General features: G+C 37.7%; 1 protein-coding gene across 2 annotated transcripts in view; it reads left to right on the top strand.

Moving 5' to 3' along the window:
- Window positions 1-23,490, top strand: part of LCLAT1 (lysocardiolipin acyltransferase 1) — a 192,765-nt gene that overhangs the window by 37,752 nt on the left and 131,523 nt on the right. For both annotated transcript variants that reach the window (XM_060026879.1, XM_060026878.1), the window contains exon 2: window positions 22,891-23,059. In XM_060026879.1, the coding sequence (XP_059882862.1) occupies window positions 22,895-23,059 (165 nt within the window). In that variant the 5' untranslated portion in view covers window positions 22,891-22,894. The remainder of the gene's footprint in view (window positions 1-22,890; window positions 23,060-23,490) is intronic.

Here is a 23,490-nt window from a genome sequence, read left to right as displayed (position 1 = left end):
ATGTTGTTAAGGAAATGCAGTTAAACTTTTTTCTAACTTGACATTTTTTTTTCTTTCGTTGTTAATCTATGAGTGTTAATGTATGTATAGATTTGTGTAACTCCCACCACAATCAGGAAACAGAATAGTTCCATCACCCCTCAAAACTCCCTTGTGCTATCTGTTTCTTTAGGGTCACATTCTCTCCCTAACCCCTGGTAACCACTGGTTTGTTTTCCATTTCTTCCCTTACGGACGTATTAGTGAACACTGTCAAATGATAAATATCAAATATGACAAAATATGAGAAATATCATGTAAGAATGTATACGAAAGTGCTTGGCATATAGAGGCACCAGGACTTAATAAAAATCAGTGTCATATGTAATATTAGGTCAGTAGGTAAAGCTTAACTGGACTCTTCTTTTGAGTTAACTTTGCATAATATTTGATAGCTTTTTTCTCCTTACTCAGAGGCTTTTAGGCTTATTTTTGAAAGGCTTTTTGTTCCACATGGTCTTGATTGCTGGAAGTCTCTGTGTTATCTTTTAACCTCATGTTCCTCATAAGAAACAGTGGGAAATGGTATCGACCTTGAAGGGTTGTTACAGTGATTAAATGTGATGACATATATAAACATACATCTATAAATATAAATACAGTTTTACACCACATGCACACGTGTGTGTGTGTATGTACATATCTATGTATGTGACCTGACCCACAGTAGGCGTTCTACCAATTAAAAATATATTTTATAAATAATATAGTTTACAGAACTTTGGAATAGGTTGGCAAAGTAATATCATGTCCTCTTGTTATCAGGATTCTCACCCACCCCTCCATCCTCCCCAAAGCTTCTGGAATGGGAAGGTTGATCTTCAAAATATCACCTTTTTGTCTTAATAATTTTTTATAAGTTTTTTTCAGAAATTTATCACCAATTTCTCTGTTTTGCATTGGAGGGGAGAATACTAAGTCTGTTTAACTTTATCTTAATATTTCAGGGTTCATATCACATTATAGCCATTTCATAAAATGTGAGTTTTGAAATTGATGATTGGGGCATATGGGCTGAATCTTTGCTAACCCCAGGGCTTCCTTTTGAACATGTATTCCTAAGCTTCCACTATAGTAGTGTTTTTTTCTGGCCACTATAATCTTTTACTTAAAAGTAAAGTACACAGTATATAACATCCTAGGCAGCGGGATATAATTGCTTTCCTGCAAATTTAATTATTTAATCAAATACAGAAGCAGGTTTAGAATTTTTTGTTCTTGTCCACAAATCATCACCTACACGCTATCAGTGTGTTTTGTCTCATTATTAGTGTTCAACGTATTAATAGAATCAGTAAATTACAAGATTAGAAAGAACCTTTAAAATCTTCTAGTCAGTTAGTTCTTAATTCTGTCTAACCCAAGGCCCCTTTTCATAATAAATATTTTGCAACGCTCTCTTTAGCGTCCAGAAGTGAAATTTATAGTTAATGAACATTTTTACCTACTTAATTAAAATAAACCATTTTAATTACCTAACTGTAATATGAAGGAAAAATAAAAGGAAAATCATTGAAAATATGAGATATGATTATGCTAGAAGACAAAACCGCCCAAAACAAAGAACAACCCAACAGATTTCTAAAATGCTCCTAGGGGATGGGCTGCCCCGTGGAGAGCCATGAGTTTTCTCATTTCATAAGTAAAGAAAGTAAGGGGTGGGTGTAAAAGGGCAGAAGAGGGTGTGTTGGGTGAGACTTGGTATTACTTTCTCAGAATTACACAAGTGTTGTTAGTAGTAGAGCTTGGACAGGAATTCCAGGTTTTGTGATCTGCCCTGCTGCTCTTGTTATTTAGTGCTTCTGAAGCTACCCTGGATTCTGAAGGAATCCAACTGGCAATGAGTCCAGGGATGCTACTTTAAGTAATCAGTAGGTACAAAATCTTGCTTTTTCTGAACACCTGCCTGTGCGATGTCACACATTGTCCCCAGCTACTGTCTCCACCTGCCCAGTCCCCATCTCCTCCTCTTCTATCCCTCAGTAAGCACACAAACGAAAAATCAAAACAAAACTTTCCTAGTTTAGCCCCACTACTATTACTAATCAAGGAAGTCTTCTAGGAGAGCATAGAGCCCTCATTAGATGCTTCCAAAGCTTTTATTACAGTATCACTCTTCTTTGAATTTTTGATTTCCTTGCTTGATTGTAGGTTCCATGAGAATTTTGTAGTCTACCCTATGCGCTTGTGTTGAAGGTGAAAGTATTATTTCCAAAATATAGTAATACTGACACTCAGTGAAGATATGCTGTGTTTATCTTCCAGTCTCAACCCTCTCTGATATTTTGGTGTTTCCAGAGGTGCTTGGAATAGAGCCCAATATGAAGCACCCCCAGCACTAGTCCAACTTCCTTTTTACTTTCATCCCATTAACTCCCTTAATTTCTTGGAGGAAACATTGTCCCCTGTAACTTTTAGACGGTTGCTTCTGAATTTTACCAGTTATGAAGAATTCTGTCTTAGCTTAACTTTTGATACTTTTGACTTTAGCCTTATACACTGAATTCTTTTCTTAATAAAGATTCCAGGTAATCAAGATCAAAGATCAATTAATGAAGAACTAATACTTCTGTGGTGTTTTGTTAAACATGTGAAAGACATTTTACTCTTGTAAATAGTTTTGTTTTAGGTAGAGTGTAATTTACTCTCTTGTGTAGCTGTCTGACTTTGTACTTTTTTCCTCTTGTATTTTTGGACTTCGTGTTTTTGCTTAAGTACAACAATTCCATTTCTCATTGTTGACTTCCTGAATATGTGTGGTGAAACTTTCTTTACATTCAGCAGCCATGCCTCATTAATTTAAACCTGGCTTTGCTTTGTTGGTCTCATGGTCACTTTGTTTCTTCTTTATCTTAATGTGTTGTCAACCATACTTCTCACAACCCCATTTCAGTGCTGCTAACTTAGGGTGCTCATGTTAGTAAATACCTATCACTTTGATACTATTTTGGAGACTCTGGGTGTTTTTCTCCGACCCATCCATGGATTCCTCTTTCTTTTGTAGTCTGGCATTCGTGCTATACAAATATAACATGGTTTAATTGGAAAGAGCATAGGCTTAGGAGTTAAATGGATGCAAGTTTAAATCCTAGCTCTGTGACCTGTCAACTGTATAGTCTGGGAATATTTGAATGCTTCTGAGGTCACTTTCTTCAGCTGTAAGATGGGTGTACTTTTACCCATTTTTCAGAGTTGTGAGATTAGGAATATTGTATGTAAAGTACTTTATACAGTCTTTCTTTCTCTCCCATGTCTCTTAACAGTCTCTGAAAAGAGAGGCAGAGTAAACTAGAGGGAGACAGACTGAGAATGAGAAGTCCTAGCCAGCTCTGCCCTTCTATCTCAAAAATTATGTGTTTGTGATGGACTTTATGTGGAGATCACCCGAGGAGTAAGCAAACCACCAGGCAGTCTCACTGAATCTGGGTCTTTATTGCCTCATCTGGAATATGAAGGGTTTGCCTGGGCCACTGGTTTCAAATGATGTCTTTAACATCCCTTAGGACAGAGAGGTCTAGGCAAAGGAGGAGCTGGGGCTGGGGCTGGGGCCAGTAGAGCTCTTCTCTGGTTCTGTTTTACATATGAGACTTCTTGGTGAGATTTTTGAATGAAGGATTCAAAAAGTTTGCAAACTGGTAGACTAAATTATCTGTAAAGCCCCTTTCAATTCTGACTTTCCATGATAGGTGATTTTATAGACAGTGTGGTTTTTAAATTGAACTTTCAGATATGTCTTTCATAATATTTTATGCATTATACTGTAACTGTGCCCTCAGTGTAGAAAGCCAAACTCTTGATAGCGGTTGTTTGCAACAAAGTAAGCGTTTATTGCAGGGTACCAAGCAAAGGGAATGGGAGACAAGTCTCAGATCCACTCCCTTGTGGTCTTTGAGTTAGGGATGTTTTAACGGGGATGAACAAAGAAACTGGGATTAATCATCATCTTGTGACATTTCTTAAGTGTGGTTTTGGGGGTCAGGATGTCTCTGATGTACGATTCTCTGGCCAGGTGTTCTCATCTGTAGAAACAACCTGAGTGTGCATTAATGATGATACCTACAACAGCCATTTTAGTACATTAATGGTGTTATCGACGACAGCAGTCTTAGTCATCTAACTCTGGGTGATTAGTGTTCAGTTAGCACAGGATTGAGGTCAGGGGGAACAAGAAAGGGATTGAGGTCAGGGGAGACAAGCAAGTGAATACAATTTTGGATAGAGAGATTAATCATAAACTTGTTAGGGGAACTTAGTTTTAGGGGGGCTTGGTTTCAATACTATTCTGAAAACTACCTCCTCTTGTCTATCAAATAGAGTAGTTACATTTGTAACCCGTGTCCCCTGCATCGGCAGGCGGACTCTCAACCACTGCGCCACCAGGGAAGCCCTGTAAATAACTTTTAAAGTCCTATAGATATCAGTTGCCATTCTTAAGTCTTCATGAGCTTTTGTGACCAAATGAAATCTTTTTATTGGCATTCTTACTAATTTCTCCACCTATGTTTTTATTTACTAATGGTAAGAAAATGCTACATGAAACACTTTAAAATACATGGAAAGAGTTCTAGGATTATTTTCCATCCGTTATTTATTTTGATTTTTGCACGTTTAGGAGGAATAAAGGTCACAAAAGTAAAGTTTTAATAGCAAAGCAGATATTCCAGATATTAACGCTGTTATTATTTGCATAAAATACACTTTTACACATGAACCAAAACTCAGTCATCGTCTTTCAGAATAAGTCAGAAAAAAACATTTTGTACGTTTGTAGCATTCACCCAGAAATCCATGATGTTTATGAATAAAAGCAGTTAATGGATTTCAGTCGGAAATACTTTGAATCAAAAATTATTTGATTTCATTCATATTGTGAGGTATTAAATAAAAATGACATTTCAGATATTTTTAAGACAAGGCCTACTACAAATAAATACAAATAAAATAATTATGGTCTGTAATATTTCTGCCTTTGCCTACAACACTTGGTTGGTTTTTCTGACTTCTTGAAGTTTTTTTCTAGAATAGTGGCTGTATATGATTTATCCTTGGTTCTGCCTCCTTGTCTAGATACTTGTGTTTCATGAAAGAAAATTACGTAGTGTAGTTTCTTAAGAGTTAATGTCTCTAGGATTCCTTTTAACAAAAGACCATTTTAGGCTGTGGTTCAACTATTTCTCTACATCAGTAGTGTCTTAACTTTCTTTGAGTTACAAACCCCTCTGATAAAAGTTAGGGATTCTCTCCACCGGGGAAAATATGTATATATATTATATATATACATATATTTATAAATAACTTAGCCTGCAATTTTAGGGGGTTTATGAACCCTTGAATACATTCTGTGAACCTTCTATGGGTAAACTACCCTTTGCTGTGTGAAGAATAGATGGTAAATATTTTCATTTGCTTTTATCTATTATAAGAAAAAATACTATGAATGATAGTTGACTTTATTTTATTTGACAAAATGGTGGCATTTTCACTCAGTTTGTATTAATCTGTAGCTTAGAAGTCTTTTATTAAAGGTAATGACATGACTATAGATTTTAGAAATAATGTGATCAAGTTGTTTTGTTTTGTGGTATGAAACAGGGAGAAAAACATTGTATTCCTTGTCCAGTCAAATCACTTGATAGATGTTGCCCTGTAACAGTGGTATTTTATGGCTTCCAGTGAATACCAGTAACTTATATTAGAAAAAAAACCCCAAAACGATTGATTCAGAATATCAGCTTTTTCATATATGGAAAACATGGGGCCAGTATCTTTAATATTGTATAATTCACATTTTATACTTCTCATTAGTGGTTAACTCTACCTTCAGTGTTTTGTTTGTGAGGCACCCTATCCAGTCCCTTAATATAAGAAATTCTGGCTCTTGATTTTTCCCTTTGAAATAAATGTTGTTGAGATTTTAAAAAAATTATGTAAAAGTAATACCCTTTGTCCACAATTTGGAAAAAAATCAACCATAGTCTCACTATGCAGGGACAGTCATTGGTAACATTTTGATGTATTTCTGTCTGGTCTTTTTTCTGTTCTGTGATTTCATTCTGTCTGCATTTTGGTCCCCTTTGTTCTCCGGCTTCACTTGTATATACTCTTGTTTCTAATTTCTGAGGTGGCAGTTAGCCTCACAATTTCTCTTTTCCTTCAGCATTCATGAGCTCCTGGGTAGAGTTGGTTAGAGTTATTCATGTCTTGGTAATGTCCCAGCTAATTAACTGTTTTATTTTGAAATATAATTCACATACCATACAATTCAGCCATTTAAAGTGTACAAGGCACAGTGGCTTTTAGACTGTTCAGAGTTGTGTAGCCATCACCACTGTCCAATTTTAGAACTTTTTTTTTAACCCCCAAACGCACTTCATACTCATTAGCAGTCACCCCGTCCACCTGCCTTGAGCCCCAAAGAACCACTAATCTACTTTCTGTCTCTATAGATTTGCCTATTCTGGACACATAAATGAAATCATAGACTGTGTGGACTTTTGTGACTGGCTTCTTTCACCTGGCATGAGTTTTCAAAGTCCATCTGTGTTGCAGCATGTATCAAGCACTTCATTCCTTTGTTGAATGATATCCACTGATGTTTATACCACTTTTGTTTACCCACTTATCAGATGAAGGAGATTTGGGTTGTTTCCACTTTTTGACTTATGAATTGTGCTTCTGTGAACATTCCTGTATGTTTCTGTGTGGACATATATTTTTATTTCACTTAGGTATATATATCTAGGAGTGGAATTGCTGGGTTATATGGTACCCTATAGTTAACATTTTGAAGACTATAGTAAGTAATTTGAACAGGGAGGGTAGTCTCTTGAATAACAGGTAAGAGGTATAATAGAGTTAAACTAACCCGTCTTTCTGAAATGATTTCATATAGTTGTGTTCCACTCAGTGTGGGTGTGTGTGGTTTTAACTTCTACATCTTACAAGGAAGCCTTGTGTAATAACAGGAAATAGTTGAAATATAGTGAGTGTGCTTGCCATTTATGCAGAAAAATATTGGTGACGTTTTCATTTTTAAAAATATGCTTGCTGTTAATAATTCATATTGTTTGAAACAATTTCAGAGAAACAAAACCCAACAGAAATCCTGAGACTTTGGAAAAACTTCCTTATGCCTAACCAGTCCCTGTGCAGTGTGCATCGTAAAGACTAATGTCAAGAAGTCGGCCTCTTTGTCTTTTTTGTCCTAGCTTGACAGAGTACTATTCTTCCTCCAGGCCCAGGCCTGTTTGCATCTTGATTCCTCCTGCATGTTTTAATTGATTGCCTTAGACCTCTAGGATCCCTTTCTAATGGGAAGAACGCTGAGCTGGTAACTGGAGATGGGAGGTCTTCACCTAGTTCCATCATCACTGGGTGTGCCACTGTGAGCAGAGTCAGGTCCCTCAGCTTTTCTGCTTCTCACTTTCTTCATTTGTGTAATGAGACAGTCATCTGTGAAACCAAAAGTTGTTTAAAGCTTGGTGATTTTTTTTAATTTACCATTTTATTTATTTTATTACAATTTTTGGCCATGTCATGCGGCTTGAGGGATCTTAATTCCCTGACCAGGGATTGAACCTGGGCCATGGCAGTGAAAGCACTGAGTCCTGCTCCCTCTCTTCTTACTTTTAAAATTCATTCTTCCCTCTCCATCTAGATGATCTGTCCTAGGAGGGCAAAGACTCTGTTAACAGTAACAAAGAATAGCCTTTGTAATACCTTGCCCGAAGATGGTTACTGTTTGCTAGTGCAAATATTGTGAGTTTTCAATGACTGCAGAATGACTCTAATTGGTCATATTCTCTGTTTAAATGAGATGATTGAAAAAACTTGGTAAATTTAGGTAGATATTTTAACTTTTTTCTCTCTTTTAAAGAGTATGCTTTGACTAAAGTAGACATGGGTATAGTCAGAAATGAAAATTCTGTTTTTGGTAACTTTAATAACCTTTCTGCTAGAACTTTATCCTTATGAGACTTATATATGTATATATTATTCATGGCCTCATATTTTGTATATAAGAAGAGTGTCAGTAAACTTGCTTGCCTTCTGATAGTCTATGTACCTCCATCACTTAGTACTTTGACATTTTACTGTCTAGCTGTGTGTCTCTTGAAGGAAAAAGCAAAACATGAGCTTAAACTTCAGGTTAATGGAGGTGAGTGCTGTAAAGTAAATGGAATGGTGGTTTTGAGTGGCCTTTGTTAGGCCAAGGATTCTTAAGGGTGCCAGTGTAGTTTTAGTTTATCTAGGGTGCTTTATCATTCCTATCTCGGTGTATGTTTTGAGTGGTTTTTAATTTGTCTGTAAAAATTTACTTTTAGTTTAAAGTATGGCAAAGAGTAATTTGGCTAAGAGGTATGGGTTATTTCTACCTCAGCATTTAATCATTTAAAAAATATATATTTATTTATTCAGCTGCGGTGGGTCTTAGTTGGCGGCACGCAGGATCTTTGTTGCCATGTGTGAGATCTTCATTGCGGCACACGGGATTTAGTTCCCTGACCAGGGATTGAACCCAGCCCCGAGTATTGGGAGTGCGGAGTCTTAACCGCTGGACCACCAGAGAAGTCCCCATTTAATCATTTTTACTCTGATTATGGGATCATGGGACAACTGGCATTAGTAAGCTGACTCTTTTGGCTGTGCCTAAGCTGCTGCTTTTTTCCTTTCTCTTTCCCTCCCTCCCTTTTTTTCCTTCCTGTTTTCCTTTTACTATGTAAGTGGAAATGTTCTCTTTTTAAAACATTATATCGATAGAAAGGTCTATTCCTTTTTGACCACCATCCTTAGTTGCAGCCTCTTCTGTCTTCACTTAAGCAACCATAATAACATTGGCATGTATCATTCTAGACAGATTTATGTGTATTTACATTTATTTATATAAGCCATATAGCATAGTGTTTTTTGGGGGGGAATGTGGTCCCCCCTTCCAAAAATGGTATCATATTCTTTTTCACTTAGCAATACCTCTTGGAGAGCTGTTCATTTTAAAAATATAGCTCATTCTTTCCAGCTGGGTAGTATTTCATAATGCTGAAAGTACCACGGTTTATTTAGCCCTTCCCTCATCAGTGGACATCCACGTTTCCGATTTTTGTTGTTGTCATTACAGACAAGGCTACAATGAAACATCTTCGTACTTACAATTGAGTATTTCTCAGGGGTAGATACTGAGAAAGCATTCCTGATGTTAGGCGTTCAAAATTATAATAGCTACTTATCTGTTTGCCCCCTAAAGTTTATACTCCCCTCCAGCTATGAAGACAAAGATACTACCAAATGATTTTTAGAATATCAAAGGCAAGACTTAGACGTTTTTGTCAGTCTTTGAGAAGAAATGGTGTTTTGTTGTTTCACTTTTGCATTTTCCAGAAAATAGTGAGGTTGAACTTTGTTTATTGGCTTGACCATTTGTATTTTCTTCCTATAAACTGCATATATTGAATTGGATTACTTATAAAGTATCCAGTTTAAATGATAACTTTGGGGGTAAATATTGTTGAAATATACATATAGAAAAGTGCATAAACCACAAATATACAGCTCAGTGAATTTTCATAAAGTGAATACGCCATGTGTAACGAGCATCCAAATAAGAAACAGAGTGTTGTCAAAGCCCTCGAAGCCCCCTGGTGCCCCTTGCAGTTACTCTTCCTGCTCTGCACCTCCCAGGATAACTATTATCCTTCTAATATTATAAATTAGTTTCTATGCTTTTGAATGTTAGATAAATAGAATTATACAGTATATACTCTCTGCTTCTTTCTCAGTATTAACTTTTGAATACATCTTAAGTAAAAGAATTGTATCAGTGTAGAGATCTGTGAATATTTATACAGATAATTTCTTCTCTCACTAAACTTCAGTAGATAAGTAGTGTCATTTTATATAACCCCAAATGTCTGTATACAGTTCTAAGAACTCAGGGTAGACTCCCCCACCAGGGAATTAACAGACTTGTTTACTGAATTCCAGTTGATAGTTGAAAGTTCTTTCTTCATTTTTGGGTAGAGCTAAGGTTTGACCGTATTCTGCTCTTCAGCTGTCCTGTTGTGTTTTGTCAGAATTTGTAAACTGGTTTTATTTCTTCTGAGTGCTCTGTAACTAGAATGCTGCTTAACCTTTTACTTTCTTTTTGTATCTGGGGAAGTAGTATTCTCTCGTGCTGCTTCAGGAAGAATGAAACCATATAGTTTGTCCCTTTCCTGTTATTGTCTGTTGGTTTCCCAAACAGGTGCCAGAGCACCTTTAAACATTTTCCTTTTAGCTTCCCCTGGTTGCATTATAAGTGCTTAATTGATAAGCAGAGGTGTTTTAAGTTCTGTCTTTTTGGTTTATTTTTTGTTACTTGTTTCTTTTGGCAATTTGCTTATAAAGGAGTATACTTTTTTGTCTTCAGAATACCTAGAACATAAACTGTTAAATACAAATTTCTAGTGGTTTCCTGACACTATGCTTTAGTAGAGACCTAGTTTCTTTTTTTTTTTAATTAGTAAAATGTGTAAACATAAATAAGGTCACTATAGGTGACAATGTTTAAATTTATTTATTTGTTTATATTTGGCTGCTTTGGATCTTTGTTGCTGTGCACAGGCTTTCTCTAGTTGTGGTGAGTGGGGACTACTCTTCGTTGCGGTACCCGGGCTTCTCACTGTGGTGGCTTCTCTTGTTGTGTGGAGCACGGGCTCTAGGCGCACGGGCTTCAGTAGTTGCGGTTTGCGGGCTCAGTAGTTGTGGTTCACGGGCTTAGTTGCTCCGCGGCATGTGGGATCTTCATGGATCAGGGATCGAACCCGTGTCCCCTGCATTCGCAGGGGGATTCTTAACCACTGGGCCACAGGGAAGTCCTAAATTTATTTTTAATTAATAGTCTGCTTCCTAAAAGAATTTAAAGTGATTTACAATGAAAGACATATGGCAATAATGCCAATAAGAATAAAAATATAAGATTGTAAGAGGAGAAACAGATAATAATAACCATAATCTTTGCTTCTAAAATTGGATGTTAAATTTAGCTTTGAGCCTCTGTCTTTCGGGACTTGAAAGGAAAACAAATACAGTTGTCATTGGGGAATAAAGAAGCACACCATTTCATCAGTCGACAGATGTGTTTATGTTATTAGATTCCAGAAATGAAGACATGTTCATTAAAATCAGGTCATGCAAATTAACATGCATCCAGGGATTTAAAAATGTGTTGGTGGATTTAAAAGAAATTAATCAGCTTATAAACATTTCACTTATGTTTGCGAAATAACTAAATCAGTGCAATTGTATAAGTGAAGTATTCACCTAGTTTACAAAATCAGAACGTAAAGAGCATTTGCTTAAACTATTTAAATAGTTAACAGTTAATTTCTTTCAGTTTGTGGAATAATCTCAGTAATCAGGCTATGATTGTTTTAGCTGACTGTTAAAACGTTTTCATTTTCATTGTGAAGCGATATTTTGCAATAACTATTATTATATATCTTATATACTCAGTGATTGACATTAGTGGTCACGCTCTCATCGTATGTACTTGATTTTGTCACTTGAATCAGGATCAGCATGTTGCTTATTTATTTTGGAGCAGTCTTAGAAAAATTATAAACTTGTCCCATTTATTTGTCTCCACTGATTCCCAAGGACTGCTTTTTCTGGCAGAGTATTTGATCAGGGATTATAACAAAGAGAGATCATCCTAACCTGAATTAATGTGTTCTTAAAATTTTTATAATTAAGATATCTTTACTTGTAAATTATATGTTTATTCTTTGTAAAATTAGGTAATATAGAAATACATGAGTTAACAAGTGAAAGCTGTGTTTTTTCCATTTCTACCTAGGATGGTAATCCCTAAAACCGTTTTTGTTGCTGTTGCTAATGTAGCATATAATTAGAAGAGTGTATGATATACAGTGTGTGTGCAGATTGGCAAAAATTGCCGCTGATAGAATAGTCCAAAAGCCATTGTTGGTGAACATATAAATAGCCACCATACTTAAGAAATAGAATATTACCAGTACCTTTAGAAGCCTCCTGTGTGCCCCACCACGACAGCTAGTATCCTTTTATGTTGATTGTTCTTTTACTTTAAAATTTTACCTATCTATGTATCCCTATACAATTTATTTATTTATTTATTGAGAACTTGAGAAGTCAGCGTAATCTATCGAACACTGCCATCAAACACTGCTGCCATCAGATAGATGAAGGCTTCTACAGGTACAGAGTCTCTGGGTGATAGTCAGACCTCAGCTTCCCAGAGGATTCACCAGATAGATCCTTTTTTAGGGGAAGGCAGTGGGCAGGTTCATGCATAAATAAGTCCTGGAAAACTACTGTGGAGGGCTCACCACAGTCAGGACTCTGCAGGTGTTGACTCTCTGGTAGGAATAATGCTTCTAAATTCACCATGCCCTCCCACCACCTCTCAGGAGTAGGTCAGAGCAGAGTACTTAGGATAGATAAAATGAGTGTCATCAGCTGATCTGGCAGCTGTGTATGGAACAGAGAACAGGAATTTTACTAGCACATGTTCAAGAAGCCAAGTACAGATTAGAATCTGTGCCAGCTTTACCTGGGCATTCTGTTCTTGGCTCAGAAAAAGATGGTTTGTTTAGCAGCAAGGATTTTGATGATACAGCTTTCAAAGAGTCTTTCTCTTGAGTCACCCTCCCCCAGTTTGTTTAGATTGGATGCCTTCTCTGTTTTATGTATGACTGTCACCCTGGGATCTCCCTTCATGATCATTTTGGAGGTTCTCACATGTGTTGGATCTCTTGTTTCCTGTATTTCAAGTCTCCCTCAGTCTTGTTTACTCTTTTGTTTTAGCAGAGCCCGTTTTCCAATAGCTTCTTGAAAAAAGATTGTATGGGAGGTAACTTTGAGACCTTGCGATAGTGTTTTTACTATCCTTACACTTGATTGAAAGAGTGACTGGATGGAATAATTTTCTTGAGAATTTTGTAGGCATTGTTCTGTTTTCATCTTGCTTCTGGTATTGCTGCCGAGTCCAAATCCAGTCTAATTTTTGATCCTTTACATGTGACCCATTTTCATCCCCTCCAGAGGTTTTGTAGAATGTCCATCATTTCCTGTGTTTGGAAAGTTACAGCGATGTGCCCTGGTGAGCATTTGTTTTCATCCATTATCCTAGCTTTCAGTAGGCTCTGTTAATGTGGAGTGTCATGTCCTCCTGTTCTGGGGAGTTTCTATGAATTATTTTGTTGCTGATTTCCTCCCCTCCAGTTTCTCACTACTTTCTTTTTGAGGCTTATACGATTTGCCTATGAGACCTCTGTCTTGGTCCTCTAATATTCTTTCTACTTTCCATCTCTTCATCTTCTGCTTGACTTTTGGGGGGATTTCTTCAGCTTTATTGTCTAACTCTTCTGTTGAGTGTTTCATTTTTGCTAATGTTTTTACTAAACATTTGCTGTGTTTTAAACTTACAGTAGCTCTCATTCTCTGAATGTTTCCATTCTTCATTTTATTTAAAATTTTTTTCCCCACAAGTACCTACCAGATGCAGTATTTCTTGTCTTTCTGAAAATGTTAAAGATAGTTTTTTTCTCCCTGAATAGTTTCTTTCAGGTATACTTTTTTCTGTTTGTTTTGGTATCTAATGTCATGTTAAAGTGTTTTCCTCAGATGTCTCATAATCTACGCACAGTAAAAAATAGGGGACTTACAAAGAAGCTTGCATACTGGTGAGGGTTATATGAACTTTGGGCTTCACTGCAGGGTGATTAGCTGGAATTTTTATTACAGCTAATAAAAAGGGAACCACCAGTGTTTCTATATTTTCATCTTTCCTCATGGTCTGGTCAGACTCCTCAGAGAAGTGTGCTCCAGTAAGTCAGCATAGAGCTGTGCTATTCATATTCAATACAGTAGCCACGTGTGGCTATTTAAATTTTTTATTTGTTTTTTGTTTTGTCTTGTTTTATTTATTTATTTTACATCTTTATTGGAGTATAATTGCTTTACAATGGTGTGTTAGTTTCTGCTTTATAACAGAGTGAATCAGCTATACATGTACATATGTTCCCATATCTCTTCCCTCTTGTGTCTCCCTCCCTCCCACCCTCCCTATCCCACCCCTCCAGGTGGTCAGAAAGCACAGAGCTGATCTCTCTGTGCTCTGCGGCTGCTTCCCACTAGCTATCTGTTTTACGTTTGGTAGTGTATATGTCCATGCCTCTCTCCCGCTTTGTCACAGCTTACCCTTCCCCCTCCCCATATCCTTAAGTCCATTCTCTAGTAGGTCTGTGTCTTTATTCCTGTCTTACCCCTAAGTTCTTCATGACATTTTTTTTTCTTAAATTCCATATATATGTGTTAGCATACGGTATTTGTCTTTCTCTTTCTGACTTACTTCACTCTGTATGACAGACTCTAGGTCTATCCACCTCATTACAAATAGCTCAATTTCGTTTCTTTTTATGGCTGAGTAATATTCCATTGTATATATGTCCCACATCTTCTTTATCCATTCATCTGATGATGGACACTTAGGTTGTTTCCATCTCCGGGCTATTGTAAATAGAGCTGCAGTGAACATTTTGGTACATGACTCTTTTTGAATTTTGGTTTTCTCAGGGTATATGCCCAGTAGTGGGATTGCTGGGTCGTATGGTAGTTCTGTTTTTAGTTTTAAGGAACCTCCATACTCTTCTCCATAGTGGCTGTACCAGTTCACATTCCCACCAGCAGTCCAAGAGTGTTCCCTTTTCTCCACACCCTCTCCAGCATTTAAATTTAAATACCATTAAATTAATAATTCAGTTCTCCAGTTGAACAAGCCAAATTTCAAGGGCTCAGTGGCCACATGTAGTTAATGGCAGCCATGTTGGACAGCACAGCTATTGAACATTTCCATCATTGCAGAAAGGTTTATTGGAGTGCACTGGACTAGGACTAAAATCTTGTTGCAGTCATTTGAAAGGTCCGTGAGGGAAGACTTTGTGGGGTCTCAGCATTCACGATTCAGTAGGTATATGGTTACTTAACCCCACAGAGCAGTTACTCCCTCAGCTGTGTGTCCCCACAGCCCAGAAACACTGTTTTACTTTCTCAGATAAGACAAAGGCTGAAACAATATGCTTAACTCTTCATATTACTTTTATAACTCAGTATTTACTTTTTGGCCTTTAAGTCTTACTGGTCCCAGTTCTGGATTCTCCATTGCATTTTCCAGGAATGCCCCTGGTAATAGGTCTTTTTTTTTTTTTTTTTGCTGTACGCGGGCCGCCCACTGTTGTGGCCTCTCCCATTGCGGAGCACAGGCTCCGGACGTGCAGGCTCAGCGGCCATGGTTCACGGGCCCAGCCGCTCCGCGGCATGTGGGATCTTCCCGGACCGGGGCACGAACCCGTGTCCCCTGCATCGGCAGGCGGATTCTCAACCACTGTGCCACCAGGGAAGCCCTGTAGCAAGGTCTTTTGATAATAAAACCTCCAATTTATAAATCCACTATGGTACATGTGCGGTAAGTAGAACAGAGTAAAGGCCCATTGAGATTAGGATACTGGATAGTTGGCCAGATTATTACTACCTAAATGATTTGTGTTTTTTTTTTTTTTGCGGCATGCGGGCCCCTCACTGCTGCGGCCCGTCCCGCCGCGGAGCACAGGCTCGGGACGCGCAGGCCCAGTGGCCATGGCCCACGGGCCCAGCCGCTCCACGGCATGCAGGATCCTCCCGGACCGGGGCACGAACCCGTGTCCCCTGCATCGGCAGGCGGACTCCCAACCACTGTACCACCAGGGAACCCCTGATTTGTTTTTTTGGCACTAGTTTTGCAATATTCAAATTTCAACATTGAGTTTCATCAAAGTTACAGATTACTTACATGTCATGAACCTTTGGGTTGTTCATGAATATGAATCTGTAGGTGTTAAGTATGTAAATACCGAGAGCCTTTTGTAAAGTGCCTGGCAAATATTAGGTGCTCAAAATTTGAGGGAATTGTTCCTGACTTCCTCACCTGTGAGCATCCTGGTTAATAAGTGGCGTGGTCACGATCATCAGGCTGTTGAGAGGTGGAACTGGATCAGGTGCTCCTGGTTCACAGCCTTCTTTGATACCAGCATCTGTCAATGCTGGATTTTTGCTGACAGTCTCATGCACCGTTTTAGAGGGCAGAGAAGCTCTTTGCTCTTAATCAGTATACAGGTTGGTTTTATTGAGTCCAGGCTTATCTACACCATGTCACTTTTGACATTTATTCTAAAACATGAGTCATACGCCTTAGGTTTTTTCCCACCCATGGTGACATGCTCAAGGTGGTATTGTTGTCTATCCTGCCCTGGGTGTGTGCACTTTGTCTTTAGGACCAGGGTCTTCTTGATTTCTTGCAGCTCCCCGATGTGTACCCTATACCTCATTAATACGTAATGAGTTACAGTTCCTTGTTTAAGCCATGCTGTTTCAAATTTCTGTGACTCTACATGTTCTTTTTGTTTTTTGTTTTAAATTTATTTATTTATTTGTTTTTATTTTTGGCTGTGTTGGGTCTTCGTTGCTGTGCACCGGCCTTCTCTAGTTGCAGCTAGCTGGGGCTACTCTTCGTTGTGGTGCGTGGGCTTCTCATTGTCGTGGCTTCTCTTAATTGCGGAGCATGGGCTCTAGGCACGCGGGCTTCAGTAGTTGTGGCATGTGGGCTCTAGAGCGCAGGCTTAGTAGTTGTGGAGCACCGGCTTAGTTGCTCTGCGGCATGTGGGATCTTCCCAGACCAGGGTTTGAACCCGTGTCTCCTGCATTGGCAGGCGGATTCTTAACCACTGTGCCACCAGGGAAGCCCTACATGTTTTTTTTTATTGTCTGGAGTAATCTCTCCTCTCCCGCAATTTCTGATCCTCTAAGTGTCTAACAGCTTCTTTAATCCCTTTTAGCAGAGCTCATCTTGCCTTGGTTTGACCTATCCTTAACACCTGTTACATACCTCTATTACAGTATGTATCATACCAAACTGCAGTCGTTCCTTAACACACTTAGCTTCCCTCCTAGACTATGAGAGCAATGCTTGTTAATACTTGAATTGTTATGTGAATTTAAAAACTAAGGAAATTTTATGAAGTAAAACGTCTTTCCTTCCTGAGCAAGGAACTGTAAGTATCCCTAATACATTCCCTTAATCCTTGTCAGGGAGTATCCTCCTACATTGTCATACTCTAGGAATAATATATGCAACTGAACAAGAGTCCAGGTGGGCTCTGTTTCGGTTCCTGCCTTTGCTTGGCATTGTAGTCATTGGAACCACAGATGGTTAGACAAGGGCAAGCATCAGAATCAGAATCGTATTATGAGCTAGGAAGTTAGTGGGTAAGAGATCTTAACTCATTGTGAAGGGACAGTGGTCTTAAGGGGAAAAGTTCCTGGGTTACACTGAAGTAGGCATAGCTTTTTAAGAAGATCTACAGTTTAGTTCTATGTATCTGTACTCGGCAATAAAATGGCTATGCCATTTTAAAACTATGATTATTTCTTTTCCAAATGGCTTTTATTTTTTGAGAATGCTATCAGTATTATACAAAGAATGCACAGAAATATTAAATTACGGTGTTTGTGATTACCTTTGCAGTGATGTGGCCCTTACTTTAAAGGATTTTAAAAGATTAGGTGGTTCATTTACCAGTTATTTAACCAGATTTCTTTCCAGCAGAAGCTGGCAACCCCCATCCTCAGCTCTCTCCAAGTTTTTGTATGCTATATGTTAAGTACTAGGGAGTGTTAAGAAAAGACGTTAGATTTCCTCACTAAGTTCCTATAAACTTCACTAACATTCAGAATAATTTTTGCATGAGATATTAAAAATTTAGTTTAGATTTATGACATCTTGATTTTGTATAGTGTTTAAAGTGTGTGTGTTTAATTACAAAAGAAGTATGTGCTTGAAAAAGAACATAATGTTGAATTTTAGACTGAGCATGGACTCTGACACCAAATTACCTGGATTCAAATCCCAGCTCTGCCATTTACTAGCTGTATAATCTTGAGCATATTACTTAACCACTTTGTGCCTCAGTATCCTTATATATAAAGTGTGGGGTAATGAAAATATCTACACCATGGGATTATTGTATTAAACAGGTTCACACATTTAAAGTATATGAAACAGTGCCTGGCGTATTCTAAAAGCTTGACATAGTTTAGATGTCATTATAATTGAAATAATCCAGATGTGTAGAATTCCCCAGATCATAAGAGCTTAATGAATATTCTATCAGATTTCATCTCACATAGCATAATCTTTTTAATTTAGTTCTTAATCTGCATACAGTAAAAATCAGTAAATATACGTTTTGTGAGCTTCAACAAATGCATAGTCTTGTAACCATCACTGCAATTGGGAAATAGAACAGTTTCCTCAACCCCTAAAACTTCCCTTGTGCTGCCCCTTCACAGTCAAACACTCCCCCACCCCTAACCTTTTGACAACCACTGATCTGTTCCCTCCGTATAGTTTTGCCTTTTCCAGAATGTCATATAAATGAAAACATACAGTTAAAAAGAAATCATGCCTTTTGAGCCTGGCTTCCTTCACTCAGCATAATGCATTTGACGTTAACCCCAGATGTTGCATGTATCAGTCATATGTTTTTTCACTGCTGAGTAGTATTCCTTTCTATGGATATATTAGAATGTGTTTATCCCCTCACCCGTGACTGACATTTGGGTTGTTTCTAGTTTTTTGCAATTATGAATAATCCTGCTGAAAACAATTGTGTGCAGGTTTGTGTGTCAACGTAAGTTTTCAATTTGTCCTGGATATTCAGTAGTGGGATTGCTGGGTTATATCGTAAATGTACATTTAATATTTTAAGAAACTGTAAAGCTGTTTTCCAATGTGGCCATACCATTTTGCGTTCCCACTAGCAATACGTGTGAGTTCTGGTTGCTCTGCATCCTTACCAGCACTTGGTTTAGCCAGTTTTTGGTTTTTTAAAATTTTATTTATTCTAAATAAGCATGTAGTAGCATAGTTCTTAACCAAGTTTTCTATCAAATCCTTGAGACTTGGAAGAAGAGAGAGAACAGGGCTAGATTAAATGCAGAGTTCATAAGGAGGGGCTGGAGAGACTGTTAGGTTTGTAAGAGCTTGGTATGTCTGTCATGTTCACTGTTGTATCCCCAAATAACTGGCACTGGGCCTGACACACAGTAGGAATCTCTTTGCATGTTTATCGAATCGCTGTACACATGATTGAGAGGTTAGGGAAGAAACAGAAGTAGGATGGAAAAGTAATTTTAGATGAGACTTGGTTTGAGTAATCCCAGTATATTCACGTGACGCATCTCTTAACTCTTCTGGTCCTTAGCTTCATCGCTGTAAATTGAAAAGATTCTGTTAGATGATACCTAAGCTCCTTTAACTATAATTTTTTTCCTTTTAATGACATCGAATGAGAAGTAGTTCAGTAAGTGAGGAAGAAGCATGTCAGAGCCTTTGATGGGGAAGTAGTTGTATATGGATGTAATGTGAAGTATAGCCCTTCAGGGAGTTGAGGGGTGAGTATCTAAACAGAGAGCTAGCTAATGACAGAAACGAACAGTAGATTTAAAAAAAGGTAGTTACAGGGGGGTTTTCAAATCGAGTAGTAGCATTGCAGGGATATTTTGGGGGCAGGGGTTATGAAAGGAAATAGGGGTTGAGAATACTAAATTTAGCAGCTCTTTTTAAATTATTACTTTAGACTGGACAGAAGTGGCCTATAGTGTCTTTTAATGCAAAGAGGAGGAGCTGAGCCTCAGAGAAAGCAAAGCCAAGGCTGTGTAGCACTACAGACCATCCTGGGCCCTGTGTGAGCAAATTGTTTGGCTACTGTTTTCCAGTGTGCTTTTTCTGCACCCTCACTCCCTCAACCCGCTTCTTAGAAGTTCCGATCTAGAGTTTAGCAGAAAGCCAGTTCTTAGCAGATACTTGTTCTGTTTGTACTTTGAAGGATTTTGTGTATAACACTGTCAAGTATTGGTAGAGATTTAAAAATATACCAAATATGCAGAAAAACTTGATTCGGTGTAAGAGACTTGACCTGTTTTGTTTGTCTGACTGACATTTTTTAAAGCACCATGACATTTGAAATTTTATTTCTTTTTCCTGTTGTGATTCTTTTCAAATATTCAGAGGTCTTAATTGCTGAAATACCTTTTTAAAAAAAATTTATTTTACTTATTTTATTTTTGGCTGCGCTGGGTCTTCATTGCTGCGCGCGGGCTTTCTCTAGTTGCGGCAAGCGGGGTCTCCTCTTTGTTGCAGTGCACGGGCTTCTCATTGTGGTGGCTTCTCTTGTTGCGGAGCATGGGCTCTAGGTGCACTGGCTTCAGTAGTTGTGGCACGCAGGCTCAGTAGTAGTGGTGCATGGGCTTAGTTGCTCCGTGGCATGTGGGATCTTCCTGGACCAGGGCTCGAACCTGTGTCCCCCGCGTTGGCAGGTGGACTCCTAACCACTGCACAACCAGGGAAGCCCTGAAATACCTTTTTTTAATATATAAATTTTAAGGCCATTATTGTTATCATGGTTTTAATGTTTCCCACGGTTTTATTATCCTGAAGCAAACCATGTTTTTGCTCTAATAGAGTTTAGGTTGTAAAATCAAATGTTTGATTATTCATTTTAGACTGTGCTTCCAACAGTTTATTTTTAAAACATCAATATTTTGTTCATCTGGTTATGAGGACCCTCAAAAGTAATCCATTGGCAAATAATTAAGAAAGTGAGTGAGGAGTCTGACTTCTACTTAATCTTTCAGCTCATAAAGACCAAATGCCCAAAGATATACTTTTAGGTTCTAATGTAAAGAATTAATATTTCTAGATTTAACATTCTTTTTTAGTGCACTCTGTAAAATTGCCGTCACTTTCAGGCACAGTCACCCTTAGGAAGCTGTTCTGCAGTTCTTAGTCCATTAAATCTACTTGTTAGACCTGTAGGTCATGTAAGAGATAAAAAAAAACGAACTCTGGAATATTTTAAAATTTTGCGTTGGATAACGTCTTGGAAAAGAAAATATACAGTTTTATGTTAATACTAATAAGTAGAACAAAAAGCAAGGCTTTTTAAACAGCTTTTTTCTTTTTTTGGGGAAGTCAGTTGAGAGTATCTCTTTTTTTTCTTTATTTCAATTTAAAAAAAGAGAAAAGTTGATTTTATAATGTGTTAGTTTCTGCTATACAGCAGAGTGATTCAGCTATACATATATGTATTCTTTTTCATATTCTTTTCCATTATGGTTTATTACAGAATATTGAATTTAATTCCCTGTGCTATACAGCAAGACGTTGTTTACCTTGTTGTTGTACTGCTAATCCAAAACGCCTACCGCTTCCCTCCCCTACCCCCTTTCCCCTTTGGTAAACATAAGTTTGTTTTCTATGACTGAGTCTGTTTCTGTTTCATAAATAAGTTCATTTGTGTCATATTTTAGATTCCATGTATAAGTGATAGCATATGGTATTTGTCTTTGTCTTTCTGATTTACTTCACTTAGTATGATAATCTCTAGGTCCATCCATGTTGCTGTAAATGGCATTATTTCATTACTTTTTATGGCTGAGTAGTACTCCATTTTGTATATATAACTCATCTTCTTTGTCTGTTCATCTGTCAGTGGACATTTAGGTTGCTTCTGTGTCTTGACTGTTTTAAATAGTACTGCTGTGAACACTGAGGTGCACATATCTTTTCGGATTTTGGTTTTCTCTGGATAAATGCCCAGGAGTGGGATTGCTTGATCATATGGTAGCTCTATTTTTAGTTTTTGAAGGAACCTCCATACTGTTTTCCATGATGGCTGCACCAATTTACATTCCCACCAACAGTGTAGGAAGGTTCTCTTTTCTCCACATGCTCTCCAGCATTTGTTTCAGTGGCCATTCTGACCAGTGTGAGGTACCTCATGGTAGTTTTGATTTGTATTTCTCTAATAATTAGTGATGTTGAGCATCTTTTCATGTGCCTATTGAGAATCTGTATGTCTTCTTTGGAGAAGTATTTATTTAGGTTTTCTGCCCATTTTTTGATTGGGTTGTTTTTTTGTTATTGAATTGTATGAGCTGTTTGTATATTTTGGTAATTAAGGCCTTGTCAGTCAAATTGTTGGCAGATATTTTCTCCCATTTGTAGGTTGTCTTTTCGTTTGTTTGTGGTTTCCTTTGCAATATAAAAGCTTATAGGTTTGATTAGTTCCCATTTGTTTATTTTTGCTTTTATTTCTGTTGCCTTGGGAGACTGACCTAAGGAAACATTGCTAAGTCAGGGAATGTTTTGCCTGTGTTCTCTTCTAGGAGTTTTATGGTGTCATGTCCTATATTTAATCCATTTTGAGTTTATATTTGTGTATGATGTGAGGGTATGTTCTAACTTCATTGATTAACGTGTGGCTGTCCAGCTTTTCCAGCACCACTTGCTGAAGAGATTGTTTTTTCTCCATTGTATATTTTTGCTTGCATTGTCAAAGATTTTTGTTTTTTGTTTTTTTTGGCTGCACCACCTGGCATGCAGAACCTTAGTTCCCCAGCCAGGGATCCAATCTGTGCCCCCTGCAGTGGAAGCACAGAGTCCTAGCCACTGGACCATCAGGGATTTCCTGTCGAAGATTAATTGACCATAGGTGTGTGGGTTTATTTCTGGGCTTTGTATTCTGTTCCATTGATAAATATATCTGTTTTGGGGGAGAGTATCCATTTCTAATGTTCTGACTTGTTAGACCTGTAGGTCATGTAAGAGGGCATTCAAGCTCATATTCTTTATCAGGGCCTATTCTGTAGCCCTATAATTAAAGATTATTACATGTATCATTCTGAAATTGAATTTGGACAGTTACAGTAACAAAATATATCGATTTTTTTTGTGTCTTTCAGAATCATGGTGTCATGGAGAGGGATATACTTTATACTCACTCTGTTTTGGGGAAGCTTTTTTGGAAGCATTTTCATGCTGGGTCCCTTTTTACCTTTGATGTTTATAAACCCATCTTGGTATCGCTGGATCAACAACCGCCTTGTGGCAACCTGGCTCACGCTACCTGTGGTAAGTTAAACAGCAGAGAAAGAGACCATACCAAAGAGACCGTACCAAAGTGACCATACCAAAGTGGCCTAGCCTATTGATTTGTATTTTGTTAGAGTCAGATTTAGTCAAATATTAGAAGAAACATATTCGTGTTACATAAGAAGCACATTAGTTTTTGTATTTCCCCCTTTAAATGAAAGAGAGAAATGAAGTAATTCGTGTCCTTGAGATAAAATATGTATTTAAGGGCTGTATTCCAAAGTTGAGTTTCTTCCATATTCCTAATGAATTTTATTTTCCTTCATTGGGGTATACTTTAGTAAAATGCAAAAATCTAAAGATGCAGACTGAAGAGTTTTTACATTGTTAATTTTATATTGCATTTCCGTTTATTGTATTTATTTATTTATTTCTATTTATTTATTTTATTTTTGGCTGCATTGGGTCTT

This window comes from Delphinus delphis, chromosome 12 (assembly GCF_949987515.2).
Source record: "Delphinus delphis chromosome 12, mDelDel1.2, whole genome shotgun sequence".
Lineage (NCBI taxonomy): Eukaryota > Metazoa > Chordata > Mammalia > Artiodactyla > Delphinidae > Delphinus > Delphinus delphis.
The sequence above is the reverse complement of the archived record's forward strand: the minus strand, read 5'-3'. Positions and strand labels throughout refer to the sequence as shown.